This window comes from Scylla paramamosain, chromosome 29 (genome assembly GCF_035594125.1).
Source record: "Scylla paramamosain isolate STU-SP2022 chromosome 29, ASM3559412v1, whole genome shotgun sequence".
NCBI classification, from domain to species: Eukaryota; Metazoa; Arthropoda; class Malacostraca; order Decapoda; family Portunidae; genus Scylla; species Scylla paramamosain.
Window position 1 is genome coordinate 15839293 of NC_087179.1, and position 27587 is coordinate 15866879.

The following is a 27587-nucleotide window of genomic DNA, read 5'->3' on the forward strand; positions in this document are numbered from 1 at the left end:
CCATGCCATCCCAGTAAATATTATTATTTCTCTAAGCTGTCTGTTCTGTCTCTCTGCTTATCTGTCTATTTGTGTCTGTCTGTCTTGCCTGTCTTTCACTATTCCTAGGGTCTCTGTTAATTTTCATTGTCTAGAAGATACTAAATGGATGAATTAATGAATAAGGAAACACCTCTGGCTACATTTTATCACTGTGCTAAAATGTATGTACAATTTAGACGTAGATTTGCTTCCTCTAGTCTACACACACACACACACACACACACACACACACACCTACACAGGGTCGCCACAAGCATTCTGTCGATTACTCGCCCACACAGCTGTCCAGGTTCCTTAGAAATGCAGTGTATAATTTATTGGTAAGGTTGTGTAATGAAGGGGTGACCTTGGGAGGAGAGGGGTGTTGTAACCTTTTATCTTTCATGGAGCTTCATAGAGACTAGGGCTTGTGCTTCATAAACCTTTCTCAAACTGGTCTATCTTTATCTATCTATCTGTCTATCTATCCATCTATCTACCTACCTACTTACGTATCTATGTATCTATCTATCAATCTATCTATCTATCTATCTATCTATCTATCTATCTATCTATCTATCTTGCTACACATAAAACCTATACTTACGTTATCCCCCAGCATGAGGAGCGTCGGGTACTGGGAGGCCAAGAACTGCATGATTTCCGTCTCCTCACACAGGGTTGCCAGGTGGAGGGAGGTCCTGCCCTTGGTATCCTTAGCTATAGCCACGTCCTCTGTGTCCGCTATGTACTCCACGTGAGGCAGGGATCCCACACGTATGGCCTTGTGTAGCCAGTCCCTCTTGTCCTGTAGAAGGTGAAGGGGGTGGGGTGAGGAAGGGAGTGGGGGAGTGCTTCTAGGAGTGGTTCATTAAAGGAGGAATAGAATGGGAATATTGGAGTAGATTTATGTGGTCATCGTAAGGCTGTTTATGATACGAAGGGAGTGGAGAAGTGATCTGTTCAATTGTTACAAGGATGGTGATGGAATACAAGGGGAAATATGAAGGTTGAATAAGCAACTGTAGACTCGTGTGGCCCTTGCACGGCTGTTTGTGATAAGGGAGAACTGTTAATGACTCATTTATTGTGTGTTTTCGGTTATATGAGTTTTATAAGGTAGTCTAGTTTTTTTTTACTTAGTTATTCCAACTTCCTTTCCTCTGGGCACTGTATGATTTTATTGTAGTAGTTTTACCTATGAATTCTCCTTTTTTTTCTCTCATTCCTCCCTTCCCAATCACTCAATCTCTCTCTCTTCTACTCCTTCCCTTCCTCCCTCCCTCCGTCTGTGTCTGCCTCACCAGGAAGTTAATGGCCTCCGTCAGGAAGTGCACAATCCTCTCCTGGCCATAAAGGTGGGCTATCTCCATCAAATTACGCCCTGCAGAGTCAGTCACCTCGAACATCTGGTCATACCCGCCCAGGACCAATTCACGCAGCTCTGCCACGTCACCTGGTGAAGGAGGGTCACACTTGTCAGGTCGTCTTGCATTGGTCTCATTAGCATAGGTGATTTCAGGTGCAGGTAGGCTGTGTTAGGTGCTTAAAGGATGGTTGGTGGACTGGTTGTGTGTGAATGAATGATATTTTTTTTATGCGAGAGGTTCTGACAAAGGCCTGTGGAAAGGTTGGTAAAAAAAGGTCCACTCAAGGTGTTAGTTCCCAGTTAGTACAGTTAAGTCAGAGTGGTTGGTTGATTGAGTCAGATTGGTTGACTGACTGATTGACTGAGTGACTAAGTGACTGATTGACTGCTTGACTGCTTGACTGATTGACTGATTGATTATGACTGATTGATTAACTGCTTGACTAATTGACTGATTGAACGCTTGACCAAGTGACTGACTGACTGATTAATGAAGAGTTGGCAGACTGATTCCTTTCACTCATAACTTCTCCCTCACCTCACTTCACTTCTCTCCATTACAACTTTCCTCCCTCTCACCTTCTCCCCCAGTCCTCCTTCACCCCCATCACACAGACACACCCACACCTCAACACTTAACGAAGACTTGATGGCCAGACTCCCCACGCCTGAAGACTCTCACTCCCCATTGCTCCCTCACATCCTTCCTCCCTCTCACGCCCTCTTCTCACCCACACAGCACTTACCGGTCACAACCAAGTTCACCACCCACTTATCAATGGCCGCCACGTTCTCCATCAGCCCCGCCTGCATCGCCACATCCCGCGGCGTCTGGTACTGGTGGTCCCTGTCTGCTAGTGAGCACCCAGCCTCCTCCAGCAGGCGGTAGAAGGCCTCCCTACCGTGGGGTCTGCCTGCCGCGAAGTGTAGGACGCTCTGGCCGTTTCTATCCTGTAGTAGGTGTTGAAGGAGGGGGCTAAGAACTAGAAGAATTTGTTTTCGTAGGATACAGACTTAAAACACTGGTAGGAATTAGTGAAGGAGGAGGAGGAGGTCGAGAAGGAAGGATTAGAAGGAAGAGGAGTAGAGATGAGGAAACACTGGTATAATTAACACACGCACCCTCTTCTGCGGCGAGTGCGTGCTGTCCCCCCCTCCAGTGCTCTCCACCGCGGTCTTCATGGCGATGCTGGAGTGGCCTGACCCGATGGAATTCGAGGTGCCAGTCTTGATCGCGTCCTGCTGTTGTCGCGGTTGTTGTGGTGGTGGTGGTTGTGGTGGTGGTTGTGGTGGTGGTGGTGGTGGTGGTGATTATTAATGTTGTTGTTGTTGTTATTGATGTTATTATTTTTGTCATTATTATTGTTACTACTACTACTACTACTACTACTACTACTACTACTACTACTACTACTACTACAGAACATAATATTGCCATTCCCAACATATTTAACCACCTAGATACGTAACTATCCAAGTACTCTCTCTCTCTCTCTCTCTCTCTCTCTCTCTCTCTCTCTCTCTCTCTCTCTCTCTCTCTCTCTCTCTCTCTCTCTCTCTCTCTCTCTCTCTCTCACCTGGCTTGCATTCTTGTCGTTCTTGTCAGCGGGGAGGGTCCTGGTGCCAATGTTGTTGTTGTACCTGTAGGAGTAGAGGCAGCAGGCCAGGTAGGAGATGGGGTCCTTGGGGCGGGCTTCGTTCACATCTGACAGACTCTTGATTAGGGCGTCCCCCAGGGCTGGTGCAACACAGAGAGAGAGAGAGAGAGAGAGAGAGAGAGAGAGAGAGAGAGAGAGAGAGAGAGAGAGAGAGAGAGAGAGAGAGAGAGAGAGAGAGAGAGAGAGAGAGAGAGATATTGATTAGTTTGTTAGTTGATTGGCTGACTGATTGACTGACTGACTGACTGATTGCTTGGTTGCTGCTTGCTTGACTGACTGATTAAATGAATGATTGATTGGTTGATAAGCCTTAGTAGCAGAGGAATCATACAGAACCAGGGGAGATAGAGAGAGGAGGGACAGAATAAGTGGAAAGAGAGGATTAGCAATAATTCATGAAAACAGATGAACTGAAACAGAACTACGAATTGAAAATGTTTAGGGCGGCAGACACCAGAGAGAGAGAGAGAGAGAGAGAGAGAGAGAGAGAGAGAGAGAGAGAGAGAGAGAGAGAGAGAAAAAAATGGTTTAAGTAATGGAGGATGAACGAGAAGGTAGGAGTGAGTGAGAGAGTGAATGAGTGATTAAGTTGTGCACCATAACAGGGAATGAGATGCAGAAAAAAATGAGTAAGTGGAGTGTGTGGAGGGGAGGAGTGTGTGGAGGGGAGGAAGGAAGAGAGGGAGGGAGAGAGGGAGGGGTAATGTGTGAAGTATGTGCGGTATTACGTGTACGTGTGTGTGTGTGTATGTGTGTATGTGTGTATGCAATTAAGGTGATGGAATAGCGAAACTTACAGGGTACGAGAGAGAGAGAGAGAGAGAGAGAGAGAGAGAGAGAGAGAGAGAGAGAGAGAGAGAGAGAGAGAGAGAGAGAGAGAGTTCATTATTATTTCTCTGATTAATTCATTATCTAAGTGACAAAGAAAACAATGAGAGAGAGAGAGAAAAAAAGAAACTAAAAACAAATGAAAAATACTCTCTCTCTCTCTCTCTCTCTCTCTCTCTCTCTCTCTCTCTCTCTCTCTCTCTCTCTCTCTCTCTCTCTCTCTCTCTCTCTCTCTCTCTCTCCCAACCCCCCTGGCTACTTACCTTCCGCCAAATATTTTCCATCATCAGTCCACATTCCCAGGAACTCGGACCTTTCAGATACCATGCTTTCCCCTCCTCTGCTCTCCCCTCTGCTTTCCCCTCCTCTGCTCTCCCCTCTGAAGTCACCCTCCTCTTCCTCCTCCTTCTCTTGACCCTCTTGACTTTCCTGGCCCTCCTCCTGTGCACCCTTGACCTCTTCCTGCTCCTCCTGCTCTTCCTGGTCAGTCAGTTCACGTTCCTCTGAGTTGTGATTGGTTGAGTTTGTTTCGCCTTCGTTGTTCAGGTCAGGAGGGTTCATGGCGGCTGTAGAGAGAGAGAGAGAGAGAGAGAGAGAGAGAGAGAGAGAGAGAGAGAGAGAGAGAGAGAGAGAGAGAGAGAGAGAGAGAGAGAGAGAGATTAGGGATTATTATGTAGACTAGTGAATGAAATAGCTTTGCAAAATTGATGTTTAAAGTATGTATGTACTAGGTTGGGAATACTCTTGACAGGTAAGGAGTAAAGGATAACTTGTACAACTTCTCAGTAATTTAGTGGCTACTGCAGTAAAGGAATAAATAAATAAAAATAAATAAATAAATGAAAATAAATAAAATAAATAAATAATATTGTGATTCAGTATATATTTACAAGTTGCTTATTTACTTAGTTATTCAGTTAGCTAGTTGGTTATTCAATTAGTAAGAAAGGGAAGGGGTAAGGAATATGAATTTACTGGAAAAAAAAAAAGTAACTGGTGCGCCCTACAAGAACTAAAAATAAAAGATGCAATTTAGATTCAAAGTAACTACGTTTTAATAATCAGGGCAACATAGGTAAGCACGGAGCTGCATTTATATTCACGGCATTACCGCCACGCTGCGCACACAGTTCCAGATACAACGGGCACTCATGCAAACTCCGCTAACATTACGTATCCGTTGCACTCCGTAGAAAGCTTTGGGTGGTCATGCAGTAGTGATATTTAAAAGAAACCTATCAGTGAGGGAGTGATGAATGAATGAATGAATGAAAAGAAATATATATAAGCTTGATATTAAAAAGATGAATTGATGAAGTGGAATGAAGAGTAAACATGATAAAAAAGAAAGATGGGTTGAATTAGTGTCTAGTAAAATACATTAATGAAGGAAATGAAATGAGTGGTTGATAAATACTATATAATGAAAAGATAAGATGAAGTTTCTAGGTAATGTAAACCAATAAATGAATGAAATGGAATGGACAGTCGATAAATAAATAAATAATCAAGAAAATAAACTAGATAATACAAAGAAAAGATAAATTAATGATATAGAATGAATAAGAAATAAGTAAAAAAAAAAAAAACACGATAAATTAGATAAAAAAAAATAAATAAAACGAATAAAAAAAACAATTAAGAACACAGACACAAGACAACCACTCTAATGTTTTGTTTACGCGAGGCACAGTTTCCAGGACGTGCAGGGAGTGGGTGGTGAACTAAGGAAAGTGTGACGAGCAGGTGATTCTGGGGAGTCAATTACCTTTAACCTCCGCCACAAATTGCTCTCCTCACACCTGTACTTAAATGTTTTCTCGCTCTCCTTCTCGTGGCTTCATAGTTCGTATTTATTTATTATTTTATTATTTGTTTTATATATATTTTTTTTATTTATTTATGTCATAGTTCTTTATTTGTTAATATTTTGTTTTCTTTCAGGATTATTTTAATTATTTTGGTTCTGTCTGTCTCTTTAATATATCTGCAAATGATAGTAATTAGCAATCGTAATAATGACGATAATGATAATACTGATAATAATAATAATAATAATAACAATAATAATAATAATAATAATAATAATAATAATAATAAAAATAACATTAAGAAAGGTAGCAATAACAATGATGATGATGATAATGATGATGATGATAATAAAAATAATAATATGAAGAACAGCAACAACAACAACAACAATCTGCTATTCATGAGATTGTCAATGGATTCATCAACCGAAGCTGAGTTAGGAAAGAACTAGTAGGAAGAAGAGAATGCCTCACTAGAGAATTTTTCATATATTTTCACTAAAGGATTTCAGAAACCAGTGGTGAATGAAGCTGTTACCTCTTCCACTACTACTGGCTGCATTTATCAAGGCTTTGTTAGGGAAAATGAAGAGGGATTAATCTGCTTTGTATTTAATCACTATTATTGCGTTTTATTTTATCAAGATTCTCTTTGTAAAAAAAAAATGGAGGTAAATTTGTTTCGTATTTAATCCACTACTGTTGCATTTTATTTATTAAGGCTCTCTTAGTCAAAAATTAAGGGAGGTAAATATTTGTTTTTGTATTTATTCCACCACTATTGAGTTTGTTCACTAAGGCTCTGTTGGAAAAAAGAAATGAAAGGGATAAATCTGTTTTGCTGTATGACGGAAAGATTAGGGTGGGGGGAGGGGGGTACTATGTCACTGTACTCTCTTGAGGCGCTGCTTTGAGGGATTTAAGCTTACTGTTTGTCTTAACATCACTTGTGCTTTATAAACACATTCACCCTCACAAAGCAGACAAGAAGCACACACAAAGCTGAACTGGCAAACACACACACACACACACACACACACACACACACACACACACACACACGCACACGCATTCATATACACAAAGCATAACAGAGATAAACACACACATAGTGAAAAAAACAAGAAACAAACATGCAAATAAACAAGCAGATAGACTAAGACACTGGCAAACAGGCAAACAAACAACAGAATGTGAGAATGTAAGGTAGCAAAACGGACAAACAGACAAACAAGCACTGTAACAAACGAACAGGCAAACAATTAAGGCCGACAACCAGACAAACGAACGAACAAACGAGCAAACAGTCAAGCAGGGCAAGCAGATAAACGAACGAACATACAAACAAACAAGTATAGCAAGCAGGGACACATCTAACAAGCAGGGACACAAGCAAACAACAAGGAACACAAACAAACAAGAATACATACACTATACATACGTACAACTGGTCAGTACTTAGCATACATACATACATATTTACAGAGATACATGCAAACTTATATAGACAGACAGACAGACAGACAGGTACTTCGTAATCAGCATAAGGTCAAGGAAGGGGAAGAAAAATACGTCTTTGCACGAGTGTGTGTGTGTGTGTGTGTGTGTGTGTGTGTGTGTGTGTGTGTGTGTGTGTGTGTGTGTGTGTGTGTGTGTGTGTACTCTTGTCATATCCACAATCCTCTCACACAAATTCCTCCTCCTCCTCCTCCTCCTTCTTCCAGTAGCTGATCCTTTCCTTCTTCCCCCACCCCCCCAACTAATCACCCATCCCTCCCTCCTTACGTACGTTACCAGGAAATAGGAAATGTGTGTGTGTGTGTGTGTGTGTGTGTGTGTGGTGTCTAATTGAAGGGATTATAGCTACACACACACACACACACACACACACACACACACACACACACACACACACACACACACACACACACACACACATACACACACACTTCGGAAAATAGTTAATCCAGAAAAAGAAGAAAGAAAGAAAGAAAGAAGAAAAAAAAACTAATAATTTTAGATCCATTATATCTTGTTAGTTCTTTCTTTAGTATTTTCGTGTGTGCTTGTTCGATGAAGTAAAGCGGTTGTCTTTGCCTGTCAAGGAGAGAGAGAGAGAGAGAGAGAGAGAGAGAGAGAGAGAGAGAGAGAGAGAGAGAGAGAGAGAGAGAGAGAGAGAGAGAGATTAGCAATGTTGAGAAAGTGAGAAAGGAAATGATAATAATAATAGTAATAATAATAATAATAATAATAATAATAATAATAATAATAATAATAATAAATAACAACAACAACAATAACAATAACAATATAAAAGCCGAAGAATACAAACATAAACATCCTCTGTAATAAAAAAAAGTAATAACAATAACAACAACAACAACTTAAAGCAAAAAAAAAGAAAAAAAAATAAAGAAAAAGAACGTGAGCGTCATGCCACAAGCCAGCCAATGCACATAGGCACACGCACACACGCACGCACGCACACAGACGTACGTACACACAGCTACAGGAGTTCGCATGCTGAGGCCACGCTAGCATGCCACCACCACCACCACCACCACACCACCACCACCACCACCACCATCACCTCACCGAAGCAACTTACTTTTTTGTTTCTCTTTTACTTTCTTCTCTTTATTTTGAGTCGAGCGTCGATCATCTCGTCCGGTCCAGAGAGAGAGAGAGAGAGAGAGAGAGAGAGAGAGAGAGAGAGAGAGAAAGAGAGAGAGGGTAGGTATTCTCACTCTTGCTTACGGAGGAGAATTGGGGATAGGGAGAGTAGACAGGTGTGTGTGTGTGTGTGTGTGTGTGTGTGTGCTTCAGTAAGTCCCAGAGGAAGAAACTGTTAGTCTGTGTTTTAGAAAAGAATGTGTAAAATTGCCGCTGTTCGTGCTGAGAGAGAGAGAGAGAGAGAGAGAGAGAGAGAGAGAGAGAGAGAGAGAGAGAGAGAGAGAGAGAGAGAGAGAGAGAGAGAGAGAGAGAGAGAGAATGGACAGTTGGCGTGTATGAAAAAATGTTAATCTGTTTGTATTCCTTTATTTGTTTTTCTTCTCAGGTGCCGATTTTCAACGCCGATTTATTTGTTAGTGAGAAGTAGGGTGTTGCATTGCGCTGTTTGTGTTGCGCTACCTTGTGTTGTGTGGTCTTTAACTCCTGTGTCTCTTAGTGTTTACTGTTTTGTTGACCTTGTTTTTTTTTTTTTTTTTACCTCTCCTTTGTATATTCTTTGTTCTATTTGACTTTAAATTTTCTCTAGTTTGTGTTATGTTGTGTCCCATCTTCTTTGTGTTTCTTGTTCTTTATTTATTCAGTTATTTGTTCTGTTTGTTGGTGTCTTTTCTTTAATACTAGTTTGCTTCTTGAATCTAATGTCTCTTACTTAATTTGTGCTGTTGAATTTAGTGGCTCAATTTTTCTTCTTCTTTTCCTCAGCCTTCATTTTGTGTTGCTTATGTGTCGCAGTTATACAGGTATATGTGTGATGCTGGAATGCACAGGATGCTGTCAATGTATAATAGATTTTATATGCACATAATATTAGTGTGATTGTGTGCATCAGGGTATAGTATGAAAAATAGATGTGCTGTGTAGATGCAGGAATGTGTCTTAGGTTAGGTTAAGTTAGGTTAGGTTAGGTAAGGTTAGACTAGGTTAGGTTAGGTTAAGGTTAGGTTAGGTTAGGTTAGGTAAGGTTAGACTAGGTAAGGTAAGGTTAGGTTAGGTAAGGTTAGGTTAGGTTAGGTTAGGTTAGGTTAGGTTAAGTAATGTTAGGTTAGGTAAGGTTAGGTTAGGTTAGGTTAGGTAAGGTTAGACTAGGTTAGGTTAGGTTAGGTTAAGTTAGGTTAGGTTAGGTAAGGTTAGACTAGGTTAGGTTAGGTTAGGTTAAGTTAGGTTAGGTTAGGTAAGGTTAGGTTAGGTAAGGTTAGGTTAAGTTAGGTTAGATTAGGTTAGGTTAAGTTAGGTTAGGTTAGGTTAAGTTAGGTTAGGTTAGGTTAGGTTAGGTTAAGTTAGGTTAGGTTAGGTTAAGTTAGGTTAGGTTAGGTAAGGTTAGACTAGGTTAGGTTAGGTTAGGTTACGTTAGATATGTAAGATGAGTGTGAATAAGAAATAGATACATAGTGTAGGTACAGGGATGCATGTTGATAGAGTGACATATAAACACAGGAATATATGTAGTGTGTGAGGATAAAAGCGTATAGATACAGACGAATTGTGTGTGTTTTTGGGGATACAGTTAGGTGTGGACATAGGTGTACATGTGTGTGCGCTTGTATATATACCAATGCATGTGTTTAGGTACAGGTAGTCTCAAGGTCGTATTCAGCACAGGAGGAAGGGGTCGTAAAGGCGTTTGAAGAGTGTAGTAGAGTGTTATTCATCTTCAACACAATGATTATAATATTCCAGCACAGCAATTATACCACCACCACCACCACCACCACCACCACTACAAGTGTTATTAGTGCTACAGCTAGGTGTTCCTCGTGCTTCCCCGTCACGTTTTTCATTAGCACTGTAATCATCTACGCCATTTCCCAAGGCATTATGGGTCCTTTTAAACTGCTACAGGTTAATTGTCTGTGTGTGTGTGTGTGTGTGTATGTTTTTGTTAATTTCTTTAATCTTTGTTTTTTTTTTTTTTTTTCGTTTTTGGATTTTATATAAAGTTTGTTTTCCTTTCCGTTTATTACAGTTTTGCTTTTTATTATTGTTACTTTTTTTTTTTTTCAAAGTCTGAATTTTTTTTTCTTTTCTATTTTTTTTTTTTTTTTTTTTTTGGTTTTCTGTTCTCTTCTAGTTTTCTTCTTGTTCTTCTTTTTCGTGATTATTTCATTGAATTTCAGGTCCACTTAGTAATGTCTCCATCAGAGTTTGTCACGTGTTGTTCATTAATTTTCTCTCCTTCAAGTCACACTTGTACATAGAGTGTAGCTTCTGTCATCAGCTGTACATGGTAGCAGTAGTGGTACATCCGCCTTGGCTAATGAGATGTGTTGAGTTATAGTGTGTGTGTGTGTGTGTGTGTGTGTGTGTGTGTGTGTGTGTGTGTGTGTGTGTGTGTGTGTGTGTGTGTGTGTGTGTGTGTGTGTATTTATAGAAGTATGGTTCATGTTATGTTCACACACACAAATAAACACACACACACAAATAAACACACACACACACACACACACACACACACACACACACACACACACACACACACACACACACACACACACACACACACACACACTATAAGACTTATAAATAATACACTACAGTGGCTAGACGCTCACTTATTTGCATTTAATATTAGTAATAATGATAATGATAATTATATAGTAATAATAATAATAATAACAATAATAATAATAACAATAATAACAATAATAGCAATAATAATAATAATAATAATAATAATAATAATAATAATAATAATAATAATAATAATAACAACACTAATAACATGGCTATTTCATTACTTAGCTTCTACTTAGAGAGAGAGAGAGAGAGAGAGAGAGAGAGAGAGAGAGAGAGAGAGAGAGAGAGAGAGAGAGAGAGAGAGAGAGAGAGAGAGAGGTGCACTTTTAAGAAAACTTGTACTTTTATATATTGACTTATAAAGTATAAGTCGTCTCCACCATTGTTTTTGTGTCTGTTGTCTATTTCTTTGTTATTTTTAATGAGTTTTCATCTTGATATATTTTTTCTTCTTTTCTAAAGTCAACTTCGTTCTGATTTGTTACTGATTAACCAAGTGAGCGGGACAGGGGAGGTCCAGGCTCCCTTTTCTCTTCTCAGAAGCTGATTTTCCTTGTGGAACATTGTATCGGAAATCAGTGAAGGACTGTCAGACGCAGAGACGACCGTGTACGTGTGTAGTGTGTGTATTTCGCGTGCACTGCTGTACAGGGGACGCCGCTGAGGTTCGGGGCGACACACGTCACGGGCGGCGTGGATCGGCGCCAGTGGGTGGTAGCCAGAAGCAGCAGGAGTTGTGAGTCCTCAAGCGGTGATGGGAGCGAGGAAGATTTTGTTGATGATTGTGTTCCTCACCACTACTGCTACTCCTGCCCCTGCTCCAGGCTGCTCTCCAGCAGGACAATCTCTCGCACGCCGTCGTACATCTCCTGTAACGCTTCGATCTCCGTCAGGCCGAGTCGGCGGCGGTTGGATATGTCAAAGACGAAATCCTTGGCCTCCGAGTGCTCGCCCGAGGTGCCGCGAACCTGCAGGTTGTACTGGTTAGCGGTGTCTTCCAGCAGCTGGCGGTCGCAGCCCAGCAGGGGCAGGCGCACATGGACGGAGGCGCGAATGGCGGTGCCCAGGTTGGTGGGGCAGAAGTTAAGGAAACCGAGACGCGGCGAGTTGGCGAAGTGCAGGCGTGAAGAGAGAGTGGTGAGGGCGCGCACCCAGCGGTCATATATGCGAGCCAGGTCGCCGCCACTCTCCATGGAAATGATGCGTAGGTGGTCCTCTTCGTTGACCCAGACCACCAGGGTGTGGTCAGGGTTGAGGAAGATCCCGCGCCCCTCAGGCCAGAAGCGGCACGCCCCTGCTGCCTCCAGGAAGCGGTCACCCTGCTTGAACAGCAGGTGCTCCTCCAGGAGCTCCTGCTGCTGCTGAGGCGAGAGGCGGCCCAGAGTGGTGTAGGTGCCTGCCAGGTCTCCCTCCAGCGCCTCGAGGGCCCGCTCGGCGTCCTGCTCCAGGTCCACGTACTCTTCCAGTGTCATCATGGGGTTGAAGGGGTAGGCCTCCAGTGAGCGGGCGCACCGCACCCTGGTGGACACCACGTAGGGGCCCCACTCGTTGAGGTCTCCCAGGACACTGGGTGAGCCCAGGTTGATACCCGGGTGGCCCACGCCCTTGTCCAGGCCGTGGTACTCCTCGATGACCGGCTCAAGCAGGTCCCGGAAGAGCGTGTAGGCCTCGGCGTCTGGTGCGTACAGGCCCACGCTGGAGTCTGGGTTGGCCACGCCGGACTTAATCACGTCGAGGAGGGAGGCGCCATGGGCCGTGATGCGGTACTTGAGCTGCTCGAACACCTCGGGCGTGAGGTGCTTCTTCAGGAGGGAGCGGCTCTCGGAGGCTTGCAGGGTCGCGTACGCCTGTTCGAGGGCAGCGAGCTCCGGCCCCGACAGCTGCTCCATGCCCTCCTCCTCCCCCCGTAGTAGCTGAAGGCTGTCAGCCAGACGGTCAGAGGGGACAAGGCAGGGCGAGGCTCATCATGCATCAACACCTAGTGTGACGACAACAGTGAGGTGCTGCAGGGGGCGTCTCCCCCGCCGCGGGTCACGTGACGGCACCCTCACCGCCCCTCACCTCCTGCCTCCCTCCAGCAGGCAGGGGGAAGAGGGGCATGGGGACTCGAGTTGGCCATCACGTGACCTTGCGACACCGCGGGTCGGGGGAAGGTGAGACGACGAGGGGTGGGGAGCGAGGCTCCCCTCCCGGGCGTGTTAGAAAAAAACACAAACAAACAAACAGACAAACAGACAGCACGTGAGGTGAGGTGGCGCTGGTGTGCACATGTGTATGTACGTCGACACAGACACGTGGCAGCCAAATGGTGTACACACACATCTACATGTACACAGACACGCACAACCAGGTAACAGGTAACAGTGATGGATGACAAGTGACACAGCCCTGCAACACACTGCTTGCCTCAGTGCTGAAAGGCGCCACGTGACACACACACAAACACACACACACAAACGCGTGGTGAGGGAACGTGCCACTCCAAGATTCACACCAGTCTTAGTGGGGGGACAGGGAGGGGGCGTCCTGTACTCCGTCTTGGTGAGCGAGGGGCCGCCTCCCCATCATCTCCCCATCACTCATTACTCATTCCCGCCACACCACACCACACCACGCCACACCACGCCACACCACGCCACAACACACCACGCCACACCACAACACTGATACTGCTGTTGCTGCCTTCTTTACCACTACTATTACTGCTACCACCACCACTACCACCCACTACTACAACTAATACACCATAACAATTACCATTGATTCTTCTACTACTACTACTACTACTACTACTACTACTACTACTACTACTACTACTACTACTACCTACCACTGTTGTTACATAGTATAGGTATTGACTTCTACCACCACAACAACACAACACATCACAACAATACCTGATCTACATTGGCTAAAACAGTAACAGTTCTTAGCAGCAGTTAATGATGAGATAATACAAACTAATATTAGCGAGCCATTAGAGATTAAAATTATATCACCTATAAGTTAAAAAGAATGATTTGAAGTATGACTAACACATACACACACACACACACACACACACACACACACACACACACACACACACACACACACACACACACACACACACACAGGCAGCTGTTATACATGTACTATCAAAACTGAATATGTATGTATGTATGTATGTGTATAGGTAATGTAAAGAATATGTACGTACGTATCTGAGTAGTCTACAACACACACACACACACACACACACACACACACACACACACACACACACGTACAAACATAGACGTATAATACAGAAGGTCATGCACACACATATTGGCCAGAGAGAGAGAGAGAGAGAGAGAGAGAGAGAGAGAGAGAGAGAGAGAGAGAGAGAGAGAGAGAGAGAGAGAGAGAGAGAGAGAGAGAGAGAGAGAGAGATGAACATACAAAAATAGGAAGGAGCTGTGTTCGAGAGAGAGAGAGAGAGAGAGAGAGAGAGAGAGAGAGAGAGAGAGAGAGAGAGAGAGAGAGAGAGAGAGAGAGAGAGAGAGAGAGAGAGAGAGAGAGAGAGAGATATTGCCTGACCTTGGCCAATGAGCGTGTGTGTGTGCCCTTCTGTGGTAAGTAAGGCATCAGAATGTAAAAAAAAAAAAAAGAGAGAGAAATATGAAATCAGAAAACCTTTACTTACCTTCACTTCCCATTGTGTAGGGGCGCCCCTGGCTCTCTTCTCCTCCTCCTCCTCCTCCTCCCTCCCCTAATTCATCATCCATCTCTCTTGCTTCACCATCATCATGTCCCTCTCCTCCTCCTCCTCCATCGCCTTCGTCAGCAGCAAGACCTCTAGCCAGTTGCTCCTTCAGGTCATCCTCTGTCAGTATACTTGGGTCACTCAGGTAGTCTTCAGGTGTGTAGCCGTCCTGTAGGTTAGGTTAGGTTAGGTACTGTAGGTGGAGGTGTGAAAGGGTTAGTATGTAGTTAGGTTAGGTAATGTAGGCGTAGGTGTGAAAGGGTTAGTATGTGGTTAGGTTAGGTAATGTAGGTGTAGGTGTGGAGGGGTCAGTATGTAGTAGGCACACACATGCACACACGCACGCACTCATGCAAGCACGCAGGAACACTCACAGCGTCAGGAACCGTAGTGTCAGCCCCCGCTTCTCTGAGGGCAAAGTAGAGGGGTCCCTGCTCCATCCCTGCCACGGCGGCGTAGTGGAGGGGAGTGCGACCCTTCAGGTCCTTCATCTGCAGCAGCTCTGGGTACTCTGTGGCCAACTCCTCCGCCAGGTCTGAGAGAGAGAAAGAGAGGTAGGGAAAGAGATAGAGAGGGAAGCCTGTTATTTTTTAGTTCTAGAGACAGATTAACAAGAATTCTACGTTAATAACAGAAGAAACACCCTTAAGAACCTGGCTAATCATCTCTGAGGCCTTTTGCGATTGGTGGCGAGAGAGCGAGGCGTTTCAGAGTACTGGGGTGAACTAAGTATCGACTGCCTCACCTGTGTGGTCATGCAGGACAGCCTTGTGCAGGATGGTGACGTGGTTGTGGTCCGTGAATGCAGCCTTCTTGCGACAATCCAGCAGCCCCATGACCTTCCTGGTGTCCCCTTGCTCTGCCGCCGCGTGGAGCTCCTTCAGCCCCTCCTGCGATAGGGTGGTGACGGTGGTGGTGGTTGAGGGTGATGGTAATGACGTTTGCTGGTATTCTGATGGTGGTTTTTTGGTGTGTGTGTGTGTGTTGGTGTTCTGATGGCAGCTTGGGTGTTGATGGTGTTTGTTTTGTGTTCGTGGGTGTTTTGTGTGATTTTGTGTGTTTTGGTGGTGTTTTCCTTCGTGTGTTTTTTTTTTGTGACTACTGGTGGCGATGTGTATAGATTGGTTTGTTCTCTCTCTCTCTCTCTCTCTCTCTCTCTCTCTCTCTCTCTCTCTCTCTCTCTCTCTCTCTCTCTCTCTCTCTCGCTCTCGCTCTCGCTCTCGCTCAACACTCACCAGCTGGCCAGGTATCTGCGTCAGGAACTCATTCACACCAGCGTTGTTGGAGGTGCGCCCTAGTAACCTCTCCCCCTTGCCCTCCACGATCATCGCCGTCAGGAGGCTGTAGTCATCATCCCCTTCTGCAGCAGCGATCGCCCTCTCCACCTCCTCGTCCTTCTCCCCCTCTTCCTCCTCCTCCTTCCCTCCCTCGTCTCCTGAAGGTACGTGCTCCGACTCCTGGGAATTTGATCGAGAAGGACCTTTGGATATCGCCCCGCCCCCTCTCGACGCAGCGCCCCCTCTCGATGCAGCGCCGCCTCGGGATATCCGCCCCCTGGATGGTGCCCTTTTAGCGGCCTCCCGAACTGTCTCCCGGTAGTCGTCTGGGGTGCTGCCGCTCTGGTGGTGGTGGTGGTGGTGGTGGTGGAATGAAAGTGTATGTTATGATGAGAGGTATTGGGTATTGAGGAGGAGGAGGAGGAGGAGGAGGAGGAGGAGGAGGAGGAGGAGGAGGAGGAGGAGGAAGAAGACTTAAAAATATCAGCAACAACTACACGCAACCATCCACCCACACACACACACACACACACACACACACACACACACACACACACACACACACACACACACACACACACACACACACACACACACACACACACACACACACACACACACCATGTCCTGTATTCCCCCGCTGGCACCCTCCCGCACCAGCAGCTCGTAGGTCCCTCTCGCTCCTGGCTGTGTGGACAACCCGGCGTAGTGCAGGGGCGTCTTCCCGTTCTGAAGAGGAGGAGGAGGAGGAGGAGGAGGAGGAGGATTAGTAGTAGTAGTATTGGTGGTTGTGGCAGTAGTAGTAAGTGAAGGAGGAAGAAGAGGATGATGAGGGGAATTAAGCAAGAGGAACAGAAGAGAAAGAAAAGAACAGGTTTAGAAGAAGGAGTAGGAGGAGGAAGAGAAGGAGGATAAGAAGAAACGGAGGAGGAGGAAGAGGGAGGAAAATATACGTTATGAGAGTTATAGGTTATTGAAGAAAAGAACATAAAAAAGAAGAAAGAGGAGGAATAGTACGAAGAAAGAGGAGGAGGAGGAGGAGGAGGAGGAAGAGGGAAAGAAAAAGTTATTGCACAGAAACAAAAGGAATAGAAAATAACCAGCTAACTAATCAACAGAGAGAGAGAGAGAGAGAGAGAGAGAGAGAGAGAGAGAGAGAGAGAGAGAGAGAGAGAGAGAGAGAGAGAGAGAGAGAGAGAGAGAGAGACTGCCAAACCAAACCAACTGACTGACTGACTGACTGACTGACCTACCCCATCCCTACAACACCCACACATCCACACATCACCCTACCTGGTCCTTAACGTGTAGGCCAGCAGGGTACAGGTTCAGCAGGTGCTTGCAGGCCGGGGTGCTCGAGGCGGCAGCGGCCATGTGTAGGGGAAGGGCGCCGTCCACCCCTCGGGATACAGCCAGGCGTGGGTTGTCCTTCGTCAGGCGTTTAAGAGAGTGGGTGTCGCCGCGCCCTGCTGCCTCGTGGACTGCTTTCATCTTTTCCTGCAGAAGGCGATGAAGGTACAGGGAATTTTTACATGTTTTTATTCATTTATTTTTTATTGTTTTATCTCTTTTTCTTTATTGTTTATTTGGTTCTGTTTGTTCTCTCTCTGTGTGTGTGTGTGTGTGTGTGTGTGTGTGTGTGTGTGTGTGTGTTTATTTTCATTCTCTCTCTCTCTCTCTCTCTCTCTCTCTCTCTCTCTCTCTCTCTCTCTCTCTCTCTCTCTCTCTCTCTCTCTCTCTCTCTCTCTGTGTGTGTGTGTGTGTGTGTGTGTGTGTGTGTGTGTGTGTGTGTGTGTGTGTGTGTGTGTGTGTGTGTGTGTGTGTGTGTGTGTGTGTGTGTGTGTGAGTGCCAGCGCGTGTAACATTTATGTTCGTTTGGATGTTGTTTGTTTACCAGAGATTTATTAATTCCTGTATTTATTGCTCTCTCTCTCTCTCTCTCTCTCTCTCTCTCTCTCTCTCTCTCTCTCTCTCTCTCTCTCTCTCTCTCTCTCTCTCTCTCTCTCTCTCTCCGTACCAGTAAACAGAATCAGTAGTCAGTACAACGACCCCCCCCCACCACCAGGGCGCGTACACACACACACACACACACACACACACACACACACACACACACACACACACACACACACACACACACACACACACACACACACACACACACAAAGTTCCAAGTATAGTCAATAAGAAGGATGACGAAGCGAGAGAGAGAGAGAGAGAGAGAGAGAGAGAGAGAGAGAGAGAGAGAGAGAGAGAGAGAGAGAGAGAGAGAGAGAGAGAGAGAGAGAGAGAGAGGGGGGGTAGAAGGAGTGAGGAAAGAAAGTAAAAATGGGTGGAAGGAGAGAAGGAAGGAAGGAAGTAAGGAAGGATAGGAGAGAATAAGGAAGGGAGAGGAGAGAAGGAAAGGAGAAGAAAAGGAAGAGGGAAGGAAGGAAAAAGGTGTGAACAACGTTACGAATAAATGAAAATGGAAGGAAACATAGAGAGAGAAAAAGAATAATGGAAGAAGGAAGAGAACGAAAGAAAAAAAAGGAAGAAAAGAATAAATATGTGCATGAAATCATAAAGGAATGGAAAGAATTGATAAAAAAGGACACGGAAAATGAGAAATAATGATGAAGGAAAGAAAAAAACAATGAATGAATAAATAAAAAGAAAAGAAAAGAAAAGAAAGATAAAGACGAAAGGGAGAAGAGAGAAAAACGCTCATAATTAATAAATGAAAGAATGAAAACACTGAGAATAATGGAGGGAAGAGAGATAAACAAGAAAATGAAAGAAAGAGGAGGAAGAAGGGAGGAAGGGAAGTGTTTGTAATTAGTAAATGAACGAATAAAAGGGGAAAGAAAGAAGAGGAGAAGAGGGAAGGATGAAAACTCAGGTAAAGAAGAATAACCACAAAGTAAACGAGAAGGAAGGGGAGAAACTAAAAGGAAGAGGAAGGGAGAGAGGGAAGAAAGGAAGGAAGAAAGGAGGGAAGTAAATCAATGAGAAAAGAGAAGAAAAGAGAGAAAGAGTTGATGGGGAAGTGATTTATAGTCTCTCTCTCTCTCTCTCTCTCTCTCTCTCTCTCTCTCTCTCTCTCTCTCTCTCTCTCTCTCTCTCTCTCTCTCTAACATGACGTAATGGCTCATGCGGAAGTAATTTGGAGGAGGAGGAAGAGGAGGAAGAGGAGGAGGAGGAGGAGGAGGAGGAGGAGGAGGAGGAGGAGGAGGACCAATGGTAGTTCTGTTTCTATGTATTTGCTTTTCTTTGTGTATTCATGTCCTCCTCCTCCTCCTCCTCCTCCTCCTCCTCCTCCTCCTCCTCCTCCTCCTCCTCCTCCTCCTCTTCTTCTTCCTCCTCCTCCTCCTCCTCCTCCACCTCCTGCTCTAAATTACCTTCCATGTGAGCAGTCATGTCATCCCACAGAGAGAGAGAGAGAGAGAGAGAGAGAGAGAGAGAGAGAGAGAGAGAGAGAGAGAGAGAGAGAGAGAGAGAGAGAGAGAGAGATTCTTCTTTTTCTTGTTCTTCTTGTTCTTGTTCTTCTTTTCTTTCTTCCTCTTGTCCTCCTCCTGTTCCTCTTTCTCTTTCTCTTTCTCCTCCTCCTCCTCCTCCTCCTCCTCCTCCTCCTCCTCCTCCTCCTCTTCTCCCTTTTCCTCCCTTTTTCTCTTCCTTTTTCCTTCGTGTCACCCAGCATGGCACAATACATCACCCTGCATGGCCTCCCTCAACACACCCTGGCCTCACACACTCGGCAGCCCAGAATTACCGTGTATAAGTATGACCTAGTATTTTCACCCCAACCTATTGTATTGTAACCTTGTAACCTACCTACGTGACTCGATGGTACCTGTGTGACCTTGATTAGTGACGAGAATAGCAAAGTGACGTGATGGAAGTGAATTGAATGTTATTAAGCCTTTACTAAACTAACCTAATTTAATGATTGTCAATATGGCTTCCCGGAGATCGGTTAGTGATTTTTTTCCTTTTTTTTCAGATTTTCTTTACCTCATCTGACCTCACCTAACGTATCCCCATCTCGCCTCTCCCCTACCCTTCCCCTTCCCTCCCCTTCCCTCCCCTCACCTAATCTCCCCACATCTAACCTCCCCTCACCTGACCTAACCTAATTTTCTTGTTTACCCCATCTCACCTCTCACACTCCCCTTCCCTCCCCTCACCTAACCTCCCCACATCTAACCTCCCCTACCTCATCTCACCTCACCTTACTTATCCCCATCTCACCTGTCCCCTCCCCTCCCCTTCCCTCCCCTCACCTAACCTCCCCACATCTAACCTCCCCTCACCTGGCCTAACCAAACCTAACCTCGCTTTCCTCAGTCGTAACGAAAATACTTTGGTTGTGGTAATTGTGAACTGTCAGGTCAAGTGGATGCCCTTCCTAACCTCGGACTTAACCCGCCATTTCACTCACCATATAGGCAGGCACCCTCTTCAGGAACCTGCGTGTGTCCTCATTCCAGGCCGCCCTTCCCTTCAGATCGTCCCCGCGTCCAGACAACACCAGGTCTTCCAGATACCCGAGGTCACCGTCCCGCACACTTGCATCCACCTCCTCGCTGCTCACCTCCCGAAGGTCACGCATTCTGACGCCGTCTTCCTGTAGTGGCGGAAAAAAAGGGAACAAGTAAATAAACTGATAAAAAAAATAAGATAAAATGAGGAAATAGATAAATAAATATAAAAATTACCAGATAAAGGCGGAATAAGACTGGAATAGACAGGTAACTTATAAAATGAGTGGGGACTGTATGGACTGGAATAAACTGGAATAGATGGTCTGGAAATGCTAGAACAGATGGAAAGATTGCTAAAGAGGGCCACGGTGAGGCTGGAATGCACCTACAGAAATAAATGGAGACTGGATGGACTGTAATATATTGAAACAGATGGACTGGAAATGCTACAACGGAACTCTGGAATAGAGGCTTAATTTGCAGAGATGAATATACTAAATGGACTGCAATAGAGTAAAATAGATGGTCTGAAAATGCTGGAATATACTGGAAAAATTATGGTGGTAGTGATGATGCTGGTAGCGATGAGAGAGAGAGAGAGAGAGAGAGAGAGAGAGAGAGAGAGAGAGAGAGAGAGAGAGAGAGAGAGAGAGAGAGAGAGAGAGGGGGTCACAGATTCTCACCTTGCCTTTGGTCTTCCTGAGGTCACCCAGAGAGTTCCTGCGGCTTGGGTTTCTTGACCTGAAGAAAGGAATAGTAGAATTAGTGTTTGTGTGTGTGTGTGTGTGTGTGTGTGTGTGTGTGTGTGTGTGTGTGTGTGTGTGTGTGTGTCGGTGCGTCTTTCGTCCCTCCCTCTCTCCCTTCCTCCTTCCCCCTTTCCATCCTCCTTACCTGTAGGTATTCCTGGAAGGCGCCCTGGAGTTTTGGTTGGAGGGACCTCTCGAGGCGCCCATGGGGATGTCCAGGGTGGGACCGCCTGACCTGGGGGCACTCGGGGACTCACGGATCACAGAGAGGTCAAGGTCACTGGGTTTGAAGCGGTAGTGCTCAGCTGTCTTGCGGTACTGCAGAAGGCGGTGAAGGAAGGGTAGAGAATGTTGGGTTAGGTTAGGTGAGGACCATATTTTGTGACACTTCCGCGCCGCCACCACATTCAAAAGACTCCAATTGAAGTTTTTAAGGGTGTTTTTACGGTTCGAGTGACAGATTAACAAGATTTCTACATTACTGAAAGGAGAAACAGTATCAGGAACACAGCTAATCATTTCTGTGGCCTTGGAAGACAGTAGTGGTGAAAGAGCAAAGCGTTTCTGAATTCTCACTATAACCACACGTAAACACAGCAAGGTTAATACACGCACACACACACACACACACACACACACACACACCTTGTCCACATGCTGAGGGTCCGCGCCGTTCCTAAGCAGCATACTAAAGCCCTCCCCCCGTCCTTGGCTACCGCGGCGTAGAACAAGGGCGTGCGTCCCTCCTTGTCCTGCCCAAACACTGTGGACTGGTTCCTCTGCACGATCCACGACACCACTGACATGTTCCCCAGCGCCGCCGCCTGCAGGAGAGAGAGAGAGAGAGAGAGAGAGAGAGAGAGAGAGAGAGAGAGAGAGAGAGAGAGAGAGAGAGAGAGAGAGAGAGAGAGAGAAGGGTTGAGCAGAAAATTAATTTGTTGAAATGTGCGTTTGTGATTTATGGAAGAGGGAAGCTAGAGAGAGAGAGAGAGAGAGAGAGAGAGAGAGAGAGAGAGAGAGAGAGAGAGAGAGAGAGAGAGAGAAACACAAATACCACAAAAAAAAACGAAAACAAAAAAAAACCCTTAAACACACACACACACACACACACACACACACACACACACACACACACACACACACACACACACACACACACACACACACACACACACACACACACACACACACACACACACACACACACGAACACCCTACACGTACGAACTGAACACACGAACTAACCACCACCTGGAGAACCAAATCCCTTCTCAACACCTTATAAAGAATCAAATCCCACTCACACACACCGATAGGGGATCCGATACCTTATGGAGGGGATTCAGTCCGTTCTGATCCTTCGCCACGAGGATCTCCGGCTGCTCTACCTTGGCGTCCAGGGTCTCCAGGTCGTCGTTAAGAGCAGCTTGGTGGACCTCCTTAATTTTTGTCTGTAGGAGGTGGTGAAGGAGGGGATAAAGAAAAACGGGGTGAAGGAGAGGATGGAGATGAAGTAGAGAGAAGGGAAGGAGGGAAAGAACGGGGTGAAGGAGAGGATGGAGATGAAGTAGAGAGAAGGGAAGGAGGGAAAGAAGAGAAAGAGAGGGAAAGAAAGATGAAGGAGGAAAGGAGTAGGGATGCGAGGAGGGGAGAGATGGAAAGGAGAGAGGTGTGAGTGTAGCAGGAGGGTGGAGGGATGGAAGAAAGAATGAGGGAAAAAAAGAAATATTGTTGGAGGAAAAATGAAGTGATATGAGGTAAATGAAGAGAGAGAGAGGAGAGGAAAATAACGAAAGAAGGAAAATAAAAAAAAGAAAAGAGGATTAATGTACGTATATAAATTAAGATCCTATTTCATATATTTTTGCTTCTTTTTTTTATCAGTTTATTTATGTATTTGTATTTGTTTGTGTGTGTGTGTGTGTGTGTGTGTGTGTGTGTGTGTGTGTGTGTTTTTTTTTTTTGCCTTTCCTCTCCAGTTTGATTTATTTTCACTTGTAGTTTGTGAAGATATATTGGTTTGCTCTGTCATGTTATTGTGTTTTTGTTAGTTTTGTCTGTTTGTTGTGGTGTATCTCTCTCTCTCTCTCTCTCTCTCTCTCTCTCTCTCTCTCTCTCTCTCTCTCTCTCTCTCTCTCTCTCTCTCTCTCTCTCTCTCTCTCTCTCTCTCTCTCTCTCTCTCTCTCTCTCTCTCTCTCTCTCTCTCTCTCTCTCTCTCTCTCTCTCTCTCTCTCTCTCTCTCTCTCTCTCTCTCTCTCTCTCTCTCTCTCTCTCTCTCTCTCTCTGTGTGTGTGTGTGTGTGTGTGTGTGTGTGTGTGTGTGTGTGTGTGTGTGTGTGTGTGTGTGTGTGTGTGTGTGTGTGTGTGTGTGTGTGTGTGTGTTACCCAACGTCACACAGTCTCTCTCTAACTCTCTCCCTTTCTCTCATATTCCTTTCTCATTCACACACTCATTCAATCACTCATCCCTTCTGCTTCCCCTCCTCCCTTCTGCTTCCCCTCCTCCCTTCTGCTCCCCCTCCTCCCTTCTGTTCCCCCTCCTCCCTCTCCCCTTCCCTCATATACCTAGGCATTATCTTCCTGCCCTTCCTTCCTCTCATCCTCCTTCCCTCCCTCCCTCCCACATTCCCTCACTCACTCCCTCTCCTTTCCTTCAGACAGTCCTACGCCCACATTGTGTCGCCTACAACTACACTTAATCACCCACTCACTCGCATTCCATCCCACCTCCCTCTCCCCTCTTCCTCCTTTCTCCACTCATTAATGCCCCCACTCTCCTTCTCCTTCCTTCCACTTATCCTATCTAAGTTTCTCACAATAACATGACAGTTAACCAATATATCTTCACAAACTACAAGTAAAGTGGAAGGCTCTCTCACCATCATCCGGGGCACGAGATTGAGGAACTGTCGCACTTTGGGGTGATTGGAGGTCTCCTGCAGAAGGCGGTTCCCCTCGCCCTCCCACACAATCTGTTCCAGGCGCGCCAAGTCCTTGTCGTGGATCCAGATGCGTATGTTGGCTCCCGTGATGTTCATGCCTGCAGGAGGGGGTGAGGGAGGCGGTGAAGGAGGCGGTGTAGAAGGGGTGAAGGAGGCGGTGCAGGGGATTCAGGAAGTAGTAGAGGAGGAAGAAGAGAATAGTGATGGTGATGGTGGTAGTGGCGATAGTAGTAGTAGTAGTAGTAGTAGTAGTAGTAGTAGTAGTAGTGTAGCAGAGGATGGAACAGAGGAGAAGAGGGAGATCGTGAAGGAAAAAGGAGAAAGAAGAAGAAGAATAGATTAACAAAACCACACACACACACACACACTACCCGACCCCACCCCACCCCACCCCACCCCACCCCGAACCCCAACCCCACACCATAACCCTTCATTCCCTTTTCATACCCTACTCATTACGTCACCCTTCCCCTCTCTCTCACTCTCTCTCCCCTCACCTCTTCCCTTGCCTCGCCCCTTCATACCTTCCCTCTTGGGCGGTGTTGTAATCTTCCCTATGGGCGATGTCCTCTTAGTGGGCGTCCTCCTCTTCCCCTTAGACACCCCACTGCTCTTTTTGCTCGACCCCAGGTTCTTGACGCTTCGAATGTCCTCCGGCCGGGACATGTAATGGGCTGGGGTGTTTCCATACATGTCCTCAATCTGGGAAAGGGAAGGTAATTTGTGGTGGCAGGGGTCTTGTAAGAGTGGGAGGAGGAGGAGGAGGAGGAGTAGAAGTAGTAGTAGTAGTAGTAGTATGAAGAGAAGGAGAGGAAGTGATAGTAGGGGTTAGGAAATGTGTAAAAATAGCAGAAAAGTTAGCAAAGGTGATACAGGGAATGATAAAAATAGCAGTAGTAGTTGTAGTAGTAGTAGTAGTAGTAGTAGTAGTGGTAGTTGTAGTAGTAGAGTGAATGTAGTAGAAGTGATAATAATAAATGTGTGTGTGTGTGTGTGTGTGTGTGTGTGTGTGTGTGTGTGTGTGTGTGTGTTCTCACCTGGGCGTCCTCCACAGCCTCACACAGCACGTTGTACATCTCGTCAGGTGCCTTGCTGGCCGCGCAGTAGTGCAGGGGCGTGCGTCCTTTCTGCGGGAGGGATCGGGGAATGAAGTTATTGCTGGAAAATGGCAGTCGTGATGGTAGTTGTAGTAGTAGTAGTAGCAGTAGTAGTAGTAGTAGTAATATGTTAGTTTGGAGAAGGATGAGAAGAATAAGAACATTTGAGTAGATTTTAAGGAAGTTTTGGAAATTATATATTGCCTAAAAAATATATATAAGAAAAAGAAGGAAAGAAAGAAAGGAAAAAGAAAACTTGAAACACTACGAGTCACCACCATCATCACCAATAGCACGTCACCACCACCACGATATGACACCACTACCACACCATAAACAATGTAGGTCACACACACACACACACACACACACACACACACACACACACACACACACACACACACACACACACACACACACACACACACACACACACACACACGAAGGTCACCAGTACAATCAATGACTTTTATATGTGTGTACCACCTGCCGATAGGACGAGGTAATACTCCCCCCACCTCCCCCTTCCCTTCCCTTCCCATCCCCCAATTACCCTTCTCCCTTCCCCCTTCTTCCCCTCTTCGCCATTCCATTCCTTTATTTTGTCCATGCACTCCTTTTGTATTCTTCTCATCCTCCTCCTCCTCCAAGTTTTCTCTAATATTTTTTTTTTCTCTGCAATTAACCCTTTCCTTCATAATCCCCAGAATAATGACTTTTTTTTGTTTTTCTCTTCGTTCCGTCGTTTTCTTTGCTTTGTAATTAATTATTGTGTTGCTTCTTGTTTTTTTTCTTTTGTGTATGTTTGTTGTTGTTGTTGTTGTTGTTGTTGTTGTTGTTGTTGTTATTGGTGTTATTGTTATTATTTTTTGTTCTTCCTCTCTACCGCGTAACATCATTATTTTCTATTCTTCCCTTTCATCTCCTTTTCTCCTCCTTCTCTCATCTTTCTCCTCCTCCAAGTCATCTTTCTCCTCCCTTCATCCTTTTCCTCGTCCTTCTCTTCCCTTTCACCCTTCTAGCTCACCGTCTCCTCACATCCTTCACCCCTCACAAGCTCCCTTCATCCTTCTCCCCCCTTCACCCTTCTCCCTTTACTGTCTCCTCCCATCCAATACCTTCAGCAGTAACAGCCCAATGCGTTCCTAACCTCTATAACTCACGCGTAAGGGACTCTGATCCTTTGACTGATCCTTTGATTCACTCCCTGATGGACGATAGGGCTTGTTTCCCCTCCCTTGACGAGCCTGAACCCGCCATTATCCATCAGTCCTCCCTGTTATGCCAGATTTACTGTATGGTTTGATATATTTGTTCCGGGAAACCTTTTTGCTGGGGAAAGGTTTGGTGTTATTTTCTATGGCTTAATTTACTTGTCTTTCTCCTCATCTGTTCCTTTCTTTTTTTCTCTCTCTTTCGTTTTTTCTTTGTGGTTTGTTTTTTTCTGTTTTTCTCTTCCTCTGTTCCTTTCTTTTTTTTCTCTTTCGTTTTCTGTGTGGTTTTGTTTTTGCCTGCCTTTCTCTCCCTTTCTTCCTTTCCTCTATGGCTTAATTTACCTGCCTTTCTCTCCTTTCCTCCTTTCCTTCTCTCTTTCGTTTTCTCTGTGGCGTATTTTATCTGCTCTCTCTCTCTCTCTCTCTCTCTCTCTCTCTCTCTCTCTCTCTCTCTCTCTCTCTCTCTCTCTCTCTCTCTCTCTCTCTCTCTCTCTCTCTCTCTCTCTCTCTCTCTCTCTTCCTCGTTTCATTTTGTCACCTTTCCTATTACTCCTTCCTCCCATTTCTCCTTCCTTCTCCATTCCTTTCTTTTCTTTATTTCTCTCTTTTTCTCTATTTCTCTCTCTTCTCCTTCCTTCCCCTCTATTTTCTCTTCTCTTCTCAGTTTCTTTGAGTCCCTCCTCCCTTCCTTTTCTCTCCCTTTATTTCTCCCAGGGTTTCTCCTCTTCTTCTCTACCTCCACCTGTTTTTGCCTCCATCTCTGCCTTTCAATCTTCCTCCCTTTCCAGTCCCTCTTCCTAGTCCCTCCCTCCCTCCAGTACCTCCACCAGCTGTATCTCACGTGCCCACCTGTCCCACCTGCGCCCCGGGGTCTAATTAACATGATGCAGGGTCTTCATGGTCGTGGCGGGCCTTGATTGATGCGAGCGTGTTTGGGAAAGCGTGAAGTTATGGCATCGTTGAGCGTGGAGAGTTCCCGACTGACCACATTAAGTAGTTAGTCCTGTCGCGGCCCAACACCAGGCGCTCCATTTTCTATTGCTCGGGGAACGTTGAGTAATATTGTAACATCATCAACGTCGCCGGCTTTATTGGTCTCTGGCACGGCATGGCTGGGTGTGGGCTGGGTGTGGGCTGGGTGACATGGGTACTGTATGCTGTGTCCACCTCTCTCTCTCTCTTTTTCTC

The 27587-nt window shown here is 45.4% G+C and overlaps 1 protein-coding gene and 1 long non-coding RNA gene across 7 annotated transcripts in view; one reads left to right on the forward strand and one right to left on the reverse strand.

Moving 5' to 3' along the window:
• LOC135115421 (uncharacterized) overlaps nucleotides 1-21965 on the reverse strand; it is a 28586-nt gene extending 6621 nt beyond the window's left edge. For 4 of the 6 annotated variants that reach the window (XR_010275991.1, XR_010275990.1, XM_064032207.1 and 1 more), the window contains exons 1-16: nucleotides 21793-21965; nucleotides 21293-21465; nucleotides 21085-21142; nucleotides 20359-20544; nucleotides 17232-17435; nucleotides 16560-16667; nucleotides 15897-16280; nucleotides 15407-15551; nucleotides 15036-15196; nucleotides 14602-14830; nucleotides 4140-4442; nucleotides 2968-3128; nucleotides 2513-2632; nucleotides 2137-2341; nucleotides 1326-1477; nucleotides 629-829 (exon numbers count right to left, since the gene is read on the reverse strand). Coding sequence is in view for 4 of the 6 variants with exons in the window: in XM_064032207.1 (XP_063888277.1) it covers nucleotides 629-829; nucleotides 1326-1477; nucleotides 2137-2341; nucleotides 2513-2632; nucleotides 2968-3128; nucleotides 4140-4442; nucleotides 14602-14830; nucleotides 15036-15196; nucleotides 15407-15551; nucleotides 15897-16280; nucleotides 16560-16667; nucleotides 17232-17435; nucleotides 20359-20544; nucleotides 21085-21142; nucleotides 21293-21465; nucleotides 21793-21834 (2832 nt within the window). In the remaining 2 variants the exon portion in view is untranslated. The remainder of the gene's footprint in view (nucleotides 1-628; nucleotides 830-1325; nucleotides 1478-2136; nucleotides 2342-2512; nucleotides 2633-2967; nucleotides 3129-4139; nucleotides 4443-14601; nucleotides 14831-15035; nucleotides 15197-15406; nucleotides 15552-15896; nucleotides 16281-16559; nucleotides 16668-17231; nucleotides 17436-20358; nucleotides 20545-21084; nucleotides 21143-21292; nucleotides 21466-21792) is intronic. The other 2 variants (XM_064032206.1, XM_064032205.1) reach the window with 2 other exon arrangements.
• LOC135115428 (uncharacterized) overlaps nucleotides 1-27587 on the forward strand; it is a 62729-nt gene that overhangs the window by 5854 nt on the left and 29288 nt on the right. The window lies entirely within an intron of this gene.